Genomic DNA, 20,140 nt, shown 5'->3' on the forward strand with positions numbered 1-20,140 from the left:
GTTGACATTTTGAAAGCAGTGTATGGGGATTTAGCCATACATCTTCCATTAACACTTCAAAAATCTCCACCACTGTCCTTGAGTATGTATACAATTTATTGTCCTCAAATTATTCACCTAATGAAACAAATGGGAAAATGTGTGTCATATCTCTGTTCTTTACTATATTTCATAAGTGGAATACATTGAGTAGTTTAGCATAAATATACAATTTAACAATGATGCTTAACACGCTCTGATTCCTTGCATGCCAGTTTTCAGGAATGTTAGTGTGTGTACTGTAGGCTTCTAGTGTCTGGTACTGTTAATATGTATCTGCCTTTCTGTAGGGAAGATGTCTTGCTGATAATGTAAATTGGATAGGCATGGCAATTTCTGCAACATCGTAGCTAGAATTATTTTATTGCATGGAGAAATACACTGTACTTGTGGTGTGTACAATATATTATAATTGAAAACTTTCTTAAAAGAGTGAAGGTTGAGAGTGCATTTCAAAGTATTTCCAGTAAAATTATACTTTTTTAACCAAATACTCTTCAAAAATGCCACAATAATTAGTAAATTTGGAATTTAATAGTTCTCCACTTCCATATAATTCTCCTTCATTTACCATTGCCCCACCTGACTTATGCTGCCCATCCAACTTTAACTTTGAATCCTTAAATTTGCACACACAAAAATGCCAATTACAAAATAAAGGGCAGGAATATTACATAGTCCCATTTATATTTAAGAGATACATTTCCAGTAAGCTATTGAATAGCTTGCTACCAAAAAGAATCTTGTGTGTATTAATTTCTAAACAATATAGTTAATATGATTAAATATCCAAACCTGTAAGCAATCCTGTTCTGCATACCTCTCCATATCTTTGCAGGCCCCTTTACCTCCATCTCAAAACTCTCTACCCTTTCCACATACTTATATAACCATCAAGATCCAAAACCACCTTATCACACACAAAACACCTTATCAGTCATTCCACTCTTTTTATTCCTATGGACATTCTTCTAGTCGCCCAACACATCATACTGTGAGAAAACCTTCTTCAGTGTTCATGTGGCTTCATGGATTTTTAAGGCAGAAGGGACAAACTAGTCTGACCCCTTGTATATCACAGGCCATAGAATTTCACCCAGTTACCTACCCCAGCATTGAATCCAATAATTTATATGCCCTGGGATTATGCCTCTTTGGAAATCTTGACTACATATTTAGACTGAGTGCTCACAAAATGTCATGGGGATTTGGATGCCCAATTTCCATTAATCTTAATGAGATTTGGCTGTCCATATCCTTAGGGAGTGTGGACAATCTGTCTTAATATGTAAAATCAGCAGTGTGTTCTCAACAGCATATTTCGTTGTAGGACAAAACCAGGGGGCAAAGTTAAGTTTGAATGGGTTAAGTTTGCATGGGGCAGTAAGGAGCAGGCTGGTTCCCTTACCTGTACATCTTGCAGGTCTTTTAACAAGTATAGAATTTTTGTCAGGAGAGCGCAGTTTGGGGTAGGAGGGAGCCTTGGCTGGACTCCATTCAAGCACTCTTTCAACCTGAACTCTTCAACTACATTTTTGTTGTTTGTTTGTGATTTTCCCTGTTTTCTTAATGGGCACCAAAAATGTAAATTGGATTAGGACATAGGGAGAGGAGGTGAGAAAAGCCATGCTCCAACAGACAGGGTCTCTTAAGAGATCCCACTCAAACCCGGCTCCTCTTCTGCAGATTTCAGCAAGTCCATGGAAGGTGTGTGTGCAGAGGGGAGTGATATCAGGGCAGGGTATGAAGGGGTGTGGAGAAGAGGGGGAAGCTTTCATCATATGAGCAGCTCTAGGCATTTAACTTATTCTAGATATTTATCCTGTTTAAGACTCCACCTTTCCATCCATCCATGGATGCATGCCTTCCCCAATCCCCTGCACCCACCTTCCGTAACTCCACCTCTCCAAAGTCTGCTATCCTCTGCCCCCACCTCTATGTCGTCTGCCTCTTAGATTGCCATAGTATCGCCCTTCCACTCCCCATGCTCCTCCCCAGGTTCTTTGCACTCCGATCGATACCTCCTCAAGGTCTCTGCACCTGTATTGGTGCCTTCCCTTGCGCACACATTCTTTGTGCATCCCCCGTCACGTCCAACCTCATTCCATGCCTTTTTCCCCTGCCCTACTCCCCTTCAGTCATCTCCTCCATATTCTGCCAATCCGTTTCCCCCTACTTTTACTCCTGAGGGAATTCTGTGCCCCAAAATTAAAAATTCTGCACCAAAAAAATTAATTAAATTCTGCACACAATATTTGAAAATTCTGCAAATTGTATTTGTCAAAATAACACTACATAATCACGCCAGTTTCAATTATTTTGGTAATTTATTTCAAAATACCTGTCAGCAAGTATTTCTGTAACAATACAGACACACACACAACAATTCCCCAGGAGCAGAGACTTAAAGAAAGCCCTATGAAAACCCAGTTCCTGTTTCTCTGCCCCCTCCCCGTCCAGGGCCCAGCCGGGGGGCCAGACACTCACACCTCATTCCCCCCAGAGCCCAGCCCTGCCCCCTCAGCAAAGACATTCTCACCTCCTTCCTCGCCAGAGCCTAGCTGCGTCCCCCCCTCCCACGGCCCAGACACTCACACCCTGTACCCCCCAGAGTCCAACGCTTCCCCCCCCCCAGTCCAGACACTCATACCCTCTACCCCCCAGAGCCCAAGTATCCAGAGGGAGAAACAGCCTGATGTTGGGTCCCAGGCTTGCACGGAGTTTCCTGCGTGCCAAGTCCTTTCTTCAGGACGTGCTGGGAACTGCAGCTGCTGGGAACCCTCCAGTTCCCTCCCACTTCCCCCTAGCCTTGTCTTCTATTTGCAGGCTGCACTCTGCTGGGTCCAGCGGCCCCTAGTGGTGGCCAACATCTCTGCAGCTCATGGGGGGGGGGAGGAAATTCTGCACATACACCATTTTCTGCAAAATTCTGCATTGTGCAGTGGCACAGAATTCCCCCAGGAGTACAACTTTTTGCCCCCCTCCTGCCTAGTACATGGTCATTCAAAAAGCAGAGAAGATGCCTACCTGCAGTCCTACTGTGTGATCCCCACCCAATCCATGTCTCTTCTGGTCCTTTGTCCCCTGCTCTATATCTGATTCTTTCTCCTCCGCATTTCTCCCCAGGCCCCTATCCCCCACAACCTCCATATTCCCTTTCCCCCCACACTCACACATTTAATTTAGGGCACTTCTGACTAAGTGAACTGTGGGGAAGTTTCCATAGCCAAGCTGCTTTCAAAACTTTTATTTGAAAAAAAAAAAACCCTCAAAATTCATAATTTGCAGATAATGATAATTGTATCTCACATGTAAGCTTCTGGAATAGGTGCCAGCAAAATGAATTCAATTTTCTTGCACAATAATTGTTTTAGCTCCCTGTATGTAGTGGCTTAGAAACCACTCATAGTTGGGCAAAACATTTTAATACACCTTTATTTTCCAAATTCCTTTTCTGAATTTTACTAAATTTCTGGGAAAATCTCTATATTCAAGTTCAAAAGGCTGGATGCCAGATTTTGTGGGATCACTTTCTTTTTTGGGGTCATTAGAAGATAATAAAAACTGGGATTATGATGGGATGCTGGCTTCAACATTTACCACAGAGCAGCAGCAGCCACTCTTCAATAATTTATGCTATGGAAACAATTATGCCATTTTGTGGGCTCAGCTTAGTGATAGCCATAAGTGTAGTTTATATGAGGATTTGGAATTTCATACACTAGATTAGGAAATATGTAATGGGTTTTATGGGTGTGTATGTGCATGCATCAGTTCGAATGTGCTTCAGAGGAGATTTTCAAAAGCACCCAGCGTTGGTCTCTCTCTGTTCCTGCTGAAGTCAAGAGGAATTTTACCACTGACTTTGGGTAGATCAGAGTTATGGTAATGCTTAGCACTCTAGAAAATCTCACCATATATATTTGATACTGGGCAGTGTGATAACACTATCACTCAACTGATGCTTGCTATTTTAGTGTAGAATTCTTGTCTTTCATTTTTAAGGTGGGTTTTTTTCTTCCTTATGATTTTTTTTAAGAAAAAAGAAATAAGGTCCTTTTTCAGCAAAGCTCTTAAACATGTCCTTTGTGCATAAGTCCAATTGAAGTCACTGGTTCTTAAACACATGCTCAAGTGATTTGCTGAATCGTGAGCTGAGAGAGCTTGGCATGAAAGACAGAGTTGAGTGTGAACTTTCCAAAATGACTGACAGTCTGAAAAGATCCTTACTGGAGAAGGATTTGAGGTGTGGTTTTTTCCCCTTATTTTAAGAAGAATTCTTTTTTAGATCTATCAGAATATTGCATATGCAGTATAGTCAAAATATCACCTATATATGTCATTTCATATAGGGGTGAGTGAATATGTGTAATATAGTCTGTATATTCATACAGACACAAATATAAATATATAGATTACTGCTGCAGAGGAGTACAATATTGACTTATTTTCTGTTCTCCATGAAAGTACAGTAAAGTATAGCTTTATTTTTACTTCTGGGACAAACCCACACATATAGCCAAGCAGCTATATGTGTATGTCTCTCAGTCACTAATCTAAAAGAAAGCCAGCTAGCAGAAACCAGATATTTTACCAGTGTTCCTTTGCTTGGGCTAAATCTTCCAAACCCACAACATTATAGCAATAATTTTAAACTTTCTTCAAACTTGAAACCACCCCATCTGTGTTTTGGTTTTATATTGTACATACAGCACACACACTCCAGTAGTGTAAACAGAGCGGCTGTTTATCTAACATGTTATTTTCTAATTTAAAATCTAAATGACCATTAAAAAAGATATGTTCTTGATTGAATGTCTTGTCTTAAGCACAAGATAGCTCAGCAGTATATATTAGAGGATCCCTGCAATAGGCTGTCACTGACAAAACAATGCAGAATTGAATATAATTAAGGCTCTGATTTAGTCATGGAAGTCACGGAATCCATGACTTCCAAAGACCTCCATGATTTCAGCCAGTGCTGGCTGGGAGCTGCAGGGTCCCCTCCTGCCTGCAGGTACCCCGCAGCTCCTGGTCGCCACGGTCAGCAAGTGGGACCCCTGCCACTCCCCTATACCCCACCTTCCCCGCGGACGTCAGGGGGAATCCCCACTGCTCCCTGCTGCTGAGGGCGGCAGAGGGACCTCCACCACTCCCGGCAACCGCGGGCGGCATGGAGTACCCAGCAGCAAGGGGGATCCCAGCTGCTCCCGGCCACTGTGGGCAGCAGGGGGGATCCCTAGAGCTCCCAGCCGCTGCAGGAGGCGGGGGGAACTGCCAGCAGAGGGGGAGCCCGGAGCTCCCAACCTCTGCCCCCTTTCCCCCGGTTGCCCAGGCTACTCATTTTGTCATGGGGATACTCAGTAACAGTCAAGGACAGGTCACAGGCTTCCGTGAATTTTTCATTATTGCCCATGACCTGTCCATGATCTTTATTAAAAATACCTGTGACAAAAACTTAGGCTTAAATATAATTATTTTTTTTGAGTAGCTGTTTTTTCTTCCTTTTTCCCTCTCTCTTATTTTTTCTTCCTTTTTTTCTATTTATGCAAAGATAAACTAGGTTCTGATTATGAGACTTTCATATTTTATGTGCAGGATTTTTTTAAAAAAATGCATTTTTTTATAAGCTCATGTTTTGAACTGTTTCAAGACAGGTGTAAGTATCGTACTTTGTCAGTCCTGTAGCCTATAGAAAAGTCATGTTTTGTGTAGTGTGAGGCTAATGCTGGAGATCTGTGTAAGTGAAATAATAATTTACTTTTAAAATGTCTGAGAAAAGGTAGATCCCTAAGTTGAGGGTTTGAGATGTGATATGAGAAAAGGTTTCCTTGTATTAATAAATTGATCTTTGTTAGCATACAGACAGACCTTTTCCCTTTTTATGGATAAGAATCAGCATCAAAAGATCTTGAATTTACAACAGTTAATTTCCCTTTTTTTTTTTCCAGAATTGAAAGAGTGATAGATAACAACACTACAGTAAAAATGGTTCCCATCAAGATAGTTCATTCTGAGAGCAATGCAGAGAAGGAAAGTCGCCAGAACCTCGTGAGCACCATGGAGCCTCCTGCCTTACCTAGTGGTTTGGAGAAGGACCAGATTAAAACACTCAGTACTTCTGAGCAATCCTACTCACGTTTCTGTGCTTACACAAGGCGGGGTGTAGAACCAGAGCCTGAGAGCAAAACCAGACTCCCTGACCCACAATCAGCCGAAGCACTTGGGAACAACTTGAAGGATAGTGATGCCTCCATCCCTGTAATCAGCTACGTGAAGGCCAAAGAGAAGACCTTTGAAGACTGGAAGTCTGAGGAACTAGCCAGAGAGATTGTGGGAAAAGATAAATCTCTAGCAGATATTTTGGATCCTAATGTGAAAATAAAAACTACGATGGATCTGATGGTGGGAATCTTCCCTAAAGACGAACACCTCTTAGAAGAAGCTCAACAACGCAGAAAGCTCCTACCAAAAGTTCCTTCTCCAAAAATTGCAGAGGAAAAGTGAGTAAAGTGTTTCCACAATCCAGTGACCTTTCCCTTGTTGCTGTCCAACTTTGTATTTTTCCCTAAACATTTAAGGATCCTTCTTCATACTGTTCATTTTTAGGTATTCCCATTAAAATGGCGTTTTTGGCAGTGTTATTTATTGACCAGATCAATAATCACAGGAGCAAAAATTAGAGTCCTATTGCAAAGAACATATATATGTTAAGCTCTGTACGAGTTAGTTACGGTGTAAAATATTTATTACATTACACCACAACCAAACTGGGAAAAGCTAAACAATCACATAAGGGAGTTTGGGAAGGAACAATTAGAATTCTATCATGAGACATTTCTCAAAGGCTTTAGAAATTTCACTAAGACCATCCAGTGTGATGAGGTCCAGACAGTGAAAGGAGCAACGTTTTAGTATTTATAATATCAAGAAGGCTTACAAAGAAAACTTAAAATGAACATAGATAATATAACCTGGATCAAAGTAACCTGTTATTACCTAGTTGAGAATGGGAACAGAATAGTAAAATATAACAAAAAAGCAGTTGAAACATACAGATCTTTGATCTCTGAGTGTTGGTGCAATTTCAGATACAATTTTGTCCTGAAGTTCGATGAGAAACTTTATATTGTGTAATGCCGTGAATTTGGTAGCCTGAAGCATGGTTATAATCAATACACTATGGGAACTTTTAAAAACTGTTTCTAGGTGTTCTCACAGATAATGGCACTGAGGTTATCGTAGTGCTTATTAAAGTGGAACTTGAAGGCTGTTGCATCAAAATTTCTGCCTGTGTGAGACAAACTTGGTTTAGGTTTCTCTCACATTAATGGTGAAGGCTTCTCTATACCAAGGTTTTTTTTGTTTGCTAGTGGACAGATGCTGACATCGCAAAATTTTTCATCACAGTTGATATTTACTGGAATCCTGTGAGCAATCTCAGCAGAGACACATTCCTAATCTCAGAGGCAGGGCCCTCCAGGTTGAAGACTCAATACTGGATGGGGTTATGGAGAAGCTTGCATTGTCACTGTCCTTGTTATAGCTGGTCTCTGGATCTAGGGAAGCAGTCTTTTTCTAGAACTGTCAACAATCATGCACACTCAGGAACACAGGCATTGCCATACTGGATCAAAGCAGTGGTTCTCAACCTATTTACCATTGTGGGCCACATATGCAGTTCTCTGGGTTGTGTGCCACATCCACACAATACTACCTGTATGGCCTTGAGGATGTCACGTGGGCCGGATCTGTGTCCTGACTGGGCCGCAAGCAGCCCGCGGGTTGAGAACCACTGATCTAATCCAGTATTCTACCTCCAACAGTGACCAGCACCAAGCACTACAGAGGAAGATGCAAAAAAGCCTGTAATAAATAAATGTGGGATAATCTGCCCTCGGAGAAAGTTTTTGCCTGACCTCCAATAGTTAGAGGCCACTCTATGCCCAGAAGCATGAAAGTTTATATCCCTTCTAAATGTCTTGGTTTTGTTTTACTATTATAATATTGGGTATTCTTCTTACTTATGTAAATGTCTGATTCTTTTTTGAATCCTGCTAATTCCATTGAATTAATTTGGAGCTGGAGATAGTCATGCTTGCATAACAGTGTGCCAGTCAAGAGATAGGGGAGTTCAGACAGAAAATAGAGGAGAAAAGGATTTTAAATTTATGTTTCTTAAAGCACTGCCTTGACCAGTTATGAATTTTAATCATGTCATTAACAGGGTCCTAATTCTTTCACTTTAAAAATGTTTACTAAATGCATTTTGAAAATTCAATACTGCTTCATCCGCTGTGGTATTTTTGGTATTGTTGATCATTGCTAATATTTCTGTTTTTATTACTCTGCTTCCTGAGTTTCTTAAAATCCCCATAAAGACCACTTTTCAACTAATCAAGAGAGTGTTGCATAAAGTAATAGGATCTTTAAGGTTCATAATGGAAAAAATGAAATGTGATCTGCTGCATTTTCACCAGAAGATGTGTTTTGAGGATTATGGAATCACTAACCAGTGAGAGCACAGATGTAGACAAAACCACTGCCTTCATACCAATGCCTGTTTAATCAAGAATAGTAAATAATGATTTAATCACTGTTACAAAGTGCAGTTAAAAGACAGACTGCAAATAATTGCTTCCAGCTGGAGGTTTTGCTAGTTCCTTTTAATTGCCTAAGTTGATAACTAGCTTTTGTGACTTCCAGTGTGGCAATTTTTCCTCAGACATTTGACCCTGCATTGTTGCCATAGTTATCATCTTTCCATTAAACAGTCCATTTACTTGGCAAAATGATGGGTTTGAAAGACTGTTCTCTCTTTTCAGTGCTCAGGATGTCAGGCAGTTAATTAAAGTTATGACTGTTTTTTTAACCAGGAAAGAGGAGCAGGGCATGCCTTCTGCCATCTCCTTGACAACCAATTCCACTTACTACAGCACATCTGCACCAAAAGCAGAATTGCTGATTAAAATGAAGGACATGCAGGAGCAGCAGCAACAGCAGCAGCAGAGCGAAGAGGATTCTGAAGATGAGCTTGATCATGACTTGTCAGAAAAGAAGGTAACACAGTTTTGCCCTTTGAAATATTTAAGAGGATTTTCAAACCTGGATGTCTAAAATTAAGCTGCTAAATTCACAGTTAAGCATCTAAATAAGAGGCCTGGTTTTAAGCCAGTGGGATTTCCTGGGTGCTCAGCAGTTTTGAAAGATCAAGTCACTTATTTTTGTGTCTAGCTCTGGACCTAGGAACCTAACTTTAGACAAACGGGCATATTTTTAAAATCTTTGTGTGTATGTTTTTGTCTTTTTCTGTAGAACCTTTCCACCTGAGAATATCTGTGTGTAAGAGAAAGAGTTGCTGAGCACCCACAAATCCCACTGGACTCAGTGGGCCCTTGGATTTCTCTAGGCTTTTGAAAATTAGGCCATCTGTCTTCTGTCAGTTTTTTGTTATTGCTCATGAACGCAAGAGCCTGCTAACATTGACTGGAGCTAGATAGGCAGTTTGGTGGGTGCTCAGCTCACACCATTAACCACAATCCCCTACACACACACACATACACACACATCCCTGTGGCACCTTAGGGCTTGTCTACACTTACATTTGATAGCGCTCTAACTTGCTGGCTCAGAGGTGTGAAAAATCATCCCCCTGAGCGCAGCAAGTCAGAGCGCTTTAAAGCGCTAGTGTAGACAGGCTCCGAGCGCCGGGAGCCGCTCTCCCAGCACTCGGAGCTTATCCCCTCATGGAGGTGGATTACCAGGAGCGCTGGGAGAGCTCGCTCACGCGCGACCACACTCGCACTTCAAAGCGCTGCTGTGGGAGCATTCCTGTGACAGCGCTTCGAAGTTTCCAGTGTAGACATACCCTTAGTCTTGACCTGCATAGTATTCCAGTCCTGAGAATCTGTGTGACGTGGTGATTTTGTGATGGTTGTACAGTGTGTGTCGTCTTAGTTAGATTGAAAGCACCAGATTCTATTCATTTGTGATTTGGCACAAATAGATTTTAGCCTTGCTTCCCAGTCATGAGAAACTGGGGGAAATCATCTGTTGTGCTATTCAGCCATCTGTTTCTGTGTTAAGTGGTCTAGTTTTAACTATATTTACTTAAAACAGCAATACCGGGGAAGGAGCTGCCTTCAGTTCCGGGATATCTTCCTTAGTGAACGTAAACTGTCACGATCAACCTCCAGTGTTCGTTTAGTAATCAAAACCGGTAGGAATGACCTTCAATTGAATAAAAGGGAAATTGTTTTTAAAAACTGTTCATATATGCTAAGGATTCCATTGCAGTTTGAAGCAATTTACTAGACTAGAGAAGAGCATTAATTATTCTTGCTTCGTTTTATCTGGTCCTTGTAATGCCAATAATTGTTTGTTTTGTTTTCATTGATTCAGACAGAAAAATTGTTAGGTCATGTTGACTGACAAAAAAAAGTGCACAAGTTAGAAATTGAGAATGACAATTCACAAGCGTCTAAGTCAAAATGTTCTTTATTTGTGGTGGTGTCTGTTTACATGAAAAACATATTTCTCTTCATCGCTTCCCCCACACCGCTAAACACAGATTATACAAGCTGAGAAGTATGTCCATGTATAGTGGTACTAGACACCCCCCTCTCTCATGTCTGTGATATACACATTCCTGTTTACTCACCCATCTGCTCCTTTGCATGCAGTGGAATGTGAGCTCTCGATCCAGCAGGCTTTCATCTTAGATCTCGTCATGCCAGTGTATGCAAATCACAGTAAATGGGTCAAGCCGTCCTTATAAAACTGCCAAGATCTATAACATGGTCCAATTTCACATAACTGTCAGCTGCTGAAAAAAGGGCCTTTGGGGCCTGAAAGCTTGATTATCATTTATTTGTCAGTCTACTAAAAGAGACACTGTATGCTTTGAACCTGTTTCTTAATTCATTGAAACTCACCAGTTCTGTTACGAGAAATCGTGGTTTTAGTCCAATCTGGAATTCACAGTGGGTTTTCCAGGACCAGTTTACACCTGCCATTCTCTGTTTTGCATATACTTGCTGTTCTCTTATTTATTTTAAAATAATAAAATGTTGATGAACACTCAGGATGGGTGTGGGGATTTTATGCAGAGAAATTGCGCATGTCTATTACAAATAATTAGAGACAGTCTCCCTAATAAGTGAAATGTTGTGGTCATGTAAAGCAATATATTTATTGAGGAACAATATGCTTGGCACAAATATAATACAAATGGATTTGAACTGATGTAGGAAGGCAATAAAATGGACCTTGAAGTTATATTGGGTTTGAAAAATCTACTTGCGGCGAGTGGAAGGTTTTATAGTCTTTTCAGACATGAATCTAGTGTGAAATGAGGCAGAGAACTGCGTGTAAACCCACAAGTGTAAAACCAGTGCAGTGCTGTCTTCCCAAGCCTGCAGAGAGAGAGTACGATCGCCTCTTTGCTGCTGCTAATAGCTTTGCTTTGGTAAGCTGCTGCTGAGTGAAATTAACAAGGGTCCAGTCCGATTCTCTGCTACTATTCAAAGTAACAAGGATTCCGGAAAATCAGGTCCATGTGGTCTGGTCTACACTAATAAACTTGGTAGCTACAGTTCACCCCCATCCCATTTCAAAACTGATGTAATTGATGTCAGGAAGACGTTACGGCTCAGTGGATTACCAATGGGATATGTAGTTTTTAATCTGTTTTGTAGGTCCCATATTCATATTTAGCAAAGGTCAGTAGTGAGTTCAAAGTCATCTTCCTCTGGTGGTTTGTGTGGAAAGAGTTTAATCATCTCAGTTCAGCTCCCAATGAATATGTGTCCACATCAAAATTGATGTGTCTACTGACAGTCTTAGAAGAAAGGCTATGTGCATGTATACTGATCTACCTTCCTCACATTTAAGGGGGTCCTTCCATGACTAGTTTTAGGCATATTAGGAGGGCAATATAGCACAGAGCATGACTATATTTAATCATGCATCTTGTAATAAAATAGTAGGATTATTAAATTGCATGGCATCCTAGGAAATAGGTCTACAGCAGCCTGACCCAGTTAATCCAAATCAAACTTCATTTGCATTTAGGAGGGAACAAAAAATCAAATCCTTCCGATTAATCCGTTAGTAGAGCATGCATCTGTAAAACTGCTTACTACCTTAATCTTTTGGACACCCAGACAAACAGATAACCCCGATACAGATTAACCTGGCCTGAGAATATTAAATCAAAACAAGATAGAGCCAGCCCTGATAATCCATATGTTTGATTTCAGAAGTACTCTTTATTAGGTTTTAAGCTACAGTTGGCCTCTGTTAGGGTGGCTGAGTTACGGGGGTTCCCAAAACAAACTGTCAATGCTTACTCTGTGTAACTCTGCAGATGGCTATACCTTCCTGTGTATAGTGTAAGGGTCAGTAACATATTCCTGGGAAACAGGGATGGGTTTCTGTTTGATTGTACGTATTCAATTGGTTGGCTGAAATCAGAGTTCCCAACAAGTGTGCCACGAAATCAAGAACCTTAAAAGAAAAACAAACATGTTAAGTGGTATTGCAAAATAATTACCATCTCAGACAATGTAGCCTGCATTAGAAATCGACACTAACAGGTGAAAAATTATTAATATTTACAGAAAGATGAGGCATGCTGTTGTCCTTTACAGGCATATAAGACGCCGGCCCAAAGGATTAATTTTTTTAGGGAGGCAGCATGGTAACAGCAGAGAACACAGTCGGGAGACTGGGCTCTGGTTCTGCTCTGACAGTGACTCACTGCATGACCGGGGCAAGTCTGTTTCCCTCTCTATCAAATGGAAATAATACTTACCTCACCAGGATGTTAGGGGCCTTGTTTCTGGGGGTACTCTGAGACCTTTTGATGGAAGGTGCTGTAGAAGTACTAATTATTTGAGCCCTGTGTTTTTCACAAATACAAAATAGCATGAAATAAAGGGGGAGAAATATAAAAAATAACATAAAATGAAAAACTCACCCAACAGCAGTGGCTCCTGCAGCCGTTGTTCCGCAGGGTTGGTGCCCGGCTTCCCACTCCGGGCATTGCTACCTGGCAGATGGAATTGCAGCACCACCCCACATGATGACAGAGTGGCAGCTGGGCCAAACTTGAGCAGCGCTGCAACTCTATGCGCTAGGTCACAACTCCTGGAGCAGGGAGCTGGGCCCAGCCTGGCAGGAAGTAAAAGATCCCAACAGCATAGTAGGCCATGTGTTAGTATTAACCTGCCATGTGGAAGACCTAGCTTTTTATGACCATATTTTGCTTAGCACCATTAGCCTCCACCCCAAGAATGGTTATGTCTGAGAGTGCTGTGGGGATAGTCTTTGAGGAGAAGAGAGTACTTTTGTTACTCAGTAATCGGCTTTTGGAAATTTGAAGCTGATCTAAGGAATAACAGTAGTGAGCGCCAATGGACATCTTGTCTTCTGCCATGGTGGTGAATTGCCAAAGGGTGAGCTCTTGTAACGTAGACCTAGGTCTATCAAAAGTTTGTGTCCTGATTTTTTTTGAATCCAGAACACTACCAAGGCCTAGATAAACATCATATGTCTGTAATGTGCATACCTCTCAACCTGCCACGCCCCAGATGTGGGTTGCATTGTGTGACAGGGACTCACAAAAATTCATGCAGTGATGCTGGTATTTATTCCTTAATAATAATTTTGTGATTCATTGTTTCTTGTGTAAACAACTTTCTACATAAAAGTGAGGGGAGACTAGATTTCTGTGGGATGCAGATAACTTTGGGACTTAAATGAGTGACACCCTCAACATGTGAGACATGAAGAATTCTTGTAACGCGTAGCATGATGATGAGGACAAAAGAATTGGGGCCAGGAATCAGCTGTGAACACCTGTACCTCCTTGCTCTCTGGCCAGCTGACCATATGTCTTAAGTGAAGTGTTCTGCTCCTTGGACTGACATTTGATTGGCTTCTCAGCTCCACGGTGGGCAGAGTCGCAGATTTGCCCTTAATCTATCACAAAGGAGTGTCTGTAACAGGATTGGGGAGGAAATGGAGAGAATCCTGGGAGCCCAGTGAGTGACAAAGAACAAATTCATTTCTTCTCCCCCTTTCCCTGGTGGAGAAAAAACAAGATAGAGTAACTTTGATTTCTTGCCATGTGAAGTAATTCTCCTGGAGCTTGAAAGCCTTTTTTAGCAATGAAATGTAAGATAATGTGCTTGCAAAAAACTTTATCTGTAGACTTGAATTCTCTAGTTGGACAACAGTCACAGCCATAATCACAGTTTCCCTTCCAGTCATAAACACACAGACCACTGCTAATCAGAATCAATGGCTGGTGTTTCTTTGGGGGTTTGCCATGTAACAAAGCAAATTAAGGACATGATCCAGCTTCTTCTCAGTCAGTGAGAGTGTTGCTGATGACCTCAATGAGAGGAAGATTGAGGCCTAAGAATCTACAGTAGAGGGGTCCTGTTTTGTTTTGGGCTTTGTAAACTGATATATTCTGGGAGGGGAGGGGATGCTGAAGTTTGGGGTAGTTTACCATTGCTACTTTTCCTCAGAGAACCATGTGTGACTTTTTTCCCTGAGCTATTGGAACATAATGCAGGGAGGGAAATCTCTGTTTCCATCTCTGCTGGGTCAAGTGTGTCTAATAAATTCGTGCTCCCCTTTTGTTGTCCACAGCAAAAACTCATTGACAGCATCAGTAGGAAGCTGCAGGTGCTGCGCGAAGCTCGGGAGACGCTCCTGGAAGACATCCAAGCAAACAATGCACTCGGAGATGAGGTGGAGGCTATTGTGAAAGAGGTCTGCAAACCTAATGAGTTTGACAAGTTCAGGATGTTCATCGGGGACCTGGACAAAGTGGTCAACCTGCTGCTGTCACTGTCGGGTCGACTGGCCAGGGTGGAAAATGCCCTGAATAACTTGGATGAAAATGCCTCTCCTGAGGAACGGGTAAGGCAGGTTGCTAAAGGGCAATAGTATTATTTCAGTATTTAAGGAACCAGCGTGGTAGGCTTTTTTTATTTGAACACCAGGTGGGCAAGAGAGTGGAGGGGAGAAAACTGCTGTGCTGATAATTCACATCAGGATGCTTTCATTAGATCTCGTTAATACTCTTAACCTTGCCTTGCCTTCACTCAGAATACACCCACTACAAGAGGCTTGGCCCTGAAGAATGCATGATGCTTTGTGCCCAGGTTTAGGAGAGCAGGTTGTTTAAAAGCACTGACATGCCTTTCTTTCTGAAACACTAAAAGACAAGTGCCTTGATGAAAGATGATGAGCAGAGGAGCCTCCTGTTTCTTTAACAAAGAAAAGAAAAAATAAGTGGGGGAGAATAAACTAAAAGTAATTGTCTGACTCAGCAATTTGGGATGCTTAAAAATGAACAGATTGTATTTGAGTTCCAGTCCATACACACTGTCGACAGTGTACTATTATTAATTTAAAAAAACCAATGAGGAGTCCTTGTGGCACCTTAGAGACTAACAAATTTATTTGGGCATAAGCTTTTGTGGCCACAAAAGCTTATGCCCAAATAAATTTGTTAGTCTCTAAGGTGCCACAAGGACTCCTTGTTGTTTTTGCTGATACAGACTAACATGACTACCACTCTGAGACCTATTATTAATTTGTATTGTGGCAGAACCAAGGACCCTAGTCAGTGATTGGGACCCATTACATTAGATACTGTACAGACATGTAACAAAGACAATGGTTCCTGCTTTAGAGAACTGACAGGATGCAGTACTGGACAAAAAGTAGAGAAATGGGGTGGAGCTAGATGGGAACACAGTGTTTTTTAAAAAAAAAAAAAAGTTTGACAGAAAAATGGAAGACATGGCTTCCTATTTACCTGATCAGTGTCAGATGGTAGTGATTTATAGGAATCTCAGCAGAAGTAGGTTTGTAGGAAGGATTTTAGGGACCCAGGTATTCATTACTAATCTTTCTATAACAGCAGAGAAATGGAAACTTATTGCTATATAGTATTATATGGTAGCCACAGTCTTTCCATAGTTAAAACTGAGACTTGCTTCCTTTGCAAGTCTGACTTTAGATTCCTGTTTGTTACATTTTTTTAAAAAAAGCTGAAAAAAGCACCTCTCTGCGTCAGATTTTGCATTGCTGGCCTGTGGCCCCAGTGCAATCTTTTGCCCAACTTGGACAAACTTTTTAAAGACCTGGATCTAATAAAGACCTGGATCTAAGGTTTTTAATCATGTTGTGAAAGATCTTTCCTGAAAAGATCTAGACCTGAGGACCAGTTTTTGACGCAGGAAAGGCATGTTTGCAAAGGTGTTCACTGACAATTTAAGACTTTATGAATGGTCCATTGGGCAATGGTGGACTTTAAAAGGCCATGATATGGCTAGGAGATACTTAGGCTTTCATTTTAAAAAAAAAAAGTCACTGGCCTTGCAGGGGGTTTTCAAATTGTAAACCAGTTTCTAGGGAGGTTTGCCATTGATTCTGCTCCAAACAGCATTTCTGAGTTCTAGGAAGAATCTGGGAATTGAGTGCATCTTCCCCACATGCACACACATACGAGTACTTTGTGGGAGAAGAAAATAATCTTCTCCCACCTCCATGCCCTTGTGAAAAATACCATGTTACAAAAATGGCTTATGAAATTAGGTGTGCAAGGAGGGGTGAAGAGGAGCCAGTATGAGGCTGGTGTCACAGGAGCAGAGTTAGGATTTCATGTCTATTTTAACAGCGTTTTCAAGCATTTGTTTCTTGAAATTGAACTTTAATTCTGAAATGTCTTTTGGTTGCATGCTGTCCTTAGCACATTTTATAAGAATTTTTACTGTCAAGTTACTCTCAGCATCAAATTAGTCTGAACTTTAATTCCAGCTTCATGGATTATTTTCTATATGCAGATTCTCATGTTGATGTGTGTCATTTCCTTTAGTGTTACTGGGACCCCTGCACATTAACATGTAGTTGTATTTCTTTAGCCTTATTGTAATGTAAATCGTTTTCTAATACTAAGTACAGACAAAAAGAAAAGGAGTACTAGTGGCACCTTAGAGACTAACCAATTTATTTGAGCATAAGCTTTCGTGAGCTACAGCTCACTTCTTCAGATGCATACTGTGGAAAATACAGTGAGGAGATTTATATACACACAGAACATGAAAAAGTGGGTGTTATCATACACACTGTAAGGAGAGTGATCACTTAAGATGAGCTATTACCAGCAGGAGAGCCGGGGGGGGGGGGGGAGAAAACCTTTTGTAGTGATGATCAAGGTGGGCCATTTCCAGCAGTTAACAGGAACATCTGAGGAACGGGGCTGGGGGTGGGCGGTGATACTGTCAAGAGAAGGACTGGCTTTGAACTTGTTAGTAGAATAAGAATCAGTCACTTGATGGTGCAGAGACTCAAAGGAGAATTTACGTAGGGAACAAAGCTGAAAATCATGACATGTGATTACACATTTTTTGCCTAGATCCATGTGTATAAACAAAATCTCCATCCTGGTCTCTTCTTCCATGCGCATAGCTCTCTTCTGCCTGTTGTTTTGTCCTCCTGCTGATGCTCCAGGTCACCACAGAGAAGCAGCTTTGCTTGGGCATAGCAGTTCATGAGAATGCAGGGGATGCTGTCTAGATTCAGTGTGTCTCAGAATAGAAAGTCAGGCGAGATTTCCACAGAGCTGGCTGAGTGATGCATCAGGGTCCCAGCAGGACAGACACATGGACTAGTGAGAAGAGGCTGATCTTTTGAACGGGCTGTGCTTTTGTTTTTGCTTCTCTGCCCCTACTCTTATCCACACCCTTTCCCCATGATCATATTCCTTTACTTCTGATTAGAAAAGTGCACATTACAATAAGGAAGAAAACCCTATCAGGTTCATATTGGGTTAGTATGCAGCATAATTAGGGCCCTACCAAATTCATGGTCCATTCTGGTCAATTTCACAGTCATAGGGTTTTAAAAATCGTAAATTTCACAGTTTCAGAGATTTAAATCTGAAATTTCAGGGTATTGTAAGTGTGGGGGTCCCAACCCAAAACAGGGTCATGGGGATGGGGCTATTATAGGGGGTTGCGGTATTGCCACCCTTACTTCTGTGCTGCTGCCTTCAGAGGTGGGCAGTCGGAGAGCTCTGAGGGGAGTGCCACTACCACCAGCAGCGCAGAAATGAGGGTAGCAGCGCCATGCCCATGTGATGCCACCCTCACGTCTGTGCTGCTGCTGGAGGCTGCGAGGCCTTCACAGCTGGACTCCCAGCCAGCAGCCGTGGAGCTTCCTGCAGCTAGGGGAGGTTCCCGGAGATGGGTCTAACCCAGCCTCGGGAGCAGCCCATGCAGAGGAATAAGTCCTGGCCCTCCTTAGCCCCTCCAGGACTAGCAGCTGGAGCTCAGCTCTTGGAAGTGAAAGGGGCCTTGGGCTGGCTCTGGGTGTGTTGGGGGCAGGGGGTGACCATGGCGCCCCAAGTGGTCACCCACTTGCCCACCCATAAGGCCAGCCCTTTCCCTTCCCCAAGGTGATGACACACACCCCCTCCCCATACCATGCCACCTCCCTTCTGCAGTGCTGCTGGTGGTACTGCTGCCTTCAGAGCTGGGCTCCCAGCCAGTAGCCGCTGCTCCCTAGCCACCCAACTCTTGAAATCTGATCTCCTCTACAATAGCCAGATTTCATGGGGGAGATCAGATTTCACGGTCTGTGACGCGTTTTCACGGCTGCAAATTTAGTAGGGCCCTAAGCATAATGAAGAGCTCTCTCTCAACTCTTCTCAACCCCAAGCAGTGTGTTTTCACAGTTTGATGCTCTGGCAGTCATTTCAGAGACCTAATCTGGGTTTAATTCATTGCTGGTTACACATGCAAGTAGATCTTGCAAATAATTTCTGGAAATCAGGATGGCATCCATGTTACTTCATGCTAGTGCTTCCCACAGGCAGCTGTATTTGTTATAATTCTTCATGTAAACCATTAAGCACTAAGTAAAGGACCTTACTTACCAGTGTTTATAAAACGTATTCCTAAGTGCTTTACTGTCTCTGCAGGTTTAATTCTGATAAAATGAATTAATAGAAGAGAACTCAGTGGCAGTTGGGAGATCAAGTTAACCTTTAAGCAGCAGTTTTACGACTTATCTATAAGAACATTGGGTTCACAGAAAATCTGGGTGTGAATGTCCCCCTGCCATGGACTAACTGTCTGTGTGGACCCTGCTGACTCATCATACCAATTTGTTAATGCACTTTGATCTAGTCATCTTTGAAATGGGACTAGATCAAAGCACATTAACAAATTGTTAGTGCATGTCAGCAGGAGCCACATGGACAGTTAGTCCACGGCAGGCTAGCGTGGTGTACATGCGCTCCCTAGCTTGCCACGAACTAATTGTTTGCATAGACAAGTCCTTAGTCCCAGTCCGCCATACACACACCTCTTCATCCTTGTCCCTGCAGATAAAACTGATTTCAAGGTTGACCAGAAGACTGTTTGTCTTGAACTGGTATCTGTAATATGTTTCTCTTTCTCTTAAGCGGACATTGGTAGAGAAGCAGAAGCTGCTGACTCAGCAGCATGAAGATGCGAAAGAACTGAAGGAAAACCTGGACCGACGGGAGCGTATTGTCTTTGACATTTTGGCTAACTATCTAAGCGAAGAGAGCCTAGCAGATTATGAGCACTTTGTAAAGATGAAGTCAGCCCTTATCATTGAGCAGAGAGAGCTAGAGGACAAGATCAAGCTGGGGGAGGAGCAACTCAAGTGTCTGACGGACAGCCTCCAACCTGAAAGGCTCAGATAAGAGGTCAAGGCCTGGACCAAAGACTGGAAAACTGGTGGTTGCACACAGTTTCCAAGTATGCAACCCTGACTTGTATCTGTGTCTAGGAGGCGGAGTCAGACAAGAGAAAAATAGCTATTCGAGCAATAATGAGCTTTCTCGTTGTTTGGATGATGTATTTAATTTTTTAAACCCTCTTTTTAATCCCCGACTCTACAGCTGTTCTTCATCTCTCCACCTAGCCTATAGAAAGTTCTGCAGGTGGCAGAGGAGAGATTCTAAGCTTTGAATTCAGTGTATTGTGAAGTCTGTTGCAATAGTGCATGCAAACAATAATGGTTTTCAAAATAAGATGTTTGATAG

General features: G+C 42.0%; 1 protein-coding gene across 5 annotated transcripts in view; it reads left to right on the forward strand.

Annotated features, from left to right (window-relative positions):
* Nucleotides 1-19,812, forward strand: part of SHROOM2 (shroom family member 2) — a 182,339-nt gene extending 162,527 nt beyond the window's left edge. For all 5 annotated transcript variants that reach the window (XM_074966470.1, XM_074966480.1, XM_074966488.1 and 2 more), the window contains 4 exons: nt 5,991-6,542; nt 8,916-9,099; nt 14,701-14,973; nt 19,532-19,812. In XM_074966470.1, the coding sequence (XP_074822571.1) occupies nt 5,991-6,542; nt 8,916-9,099; nt 14,701-14,973; nt 19,532-19,798 (1,276 nt within the window). In that variant the 3' untranslated portion in view covers nt 19,799-19,812. The remainder of the gene's footprint in view (nt 1-5,990; nt 6,543-8,915; nt 9,100-14,700; nt 14,974-19,531) is intronic.
* Nucleotides 19,813-20,140: the final 328 nt, after the last annotated feature.

Source organism: Natator depressus, chromosome 1, assembly GCF_965152275.1.
Source record: "Natator depressus isolate rNatDep1 chromosome 1, rNatDep2.hap1, whole genome shotgun sequence".
Taxonomy (NCBI): domain Eukaryota; kingdom Metazoa; phylum Chordata; order Testudines; family Cheloniidae; genus Natator; species Natator depressus.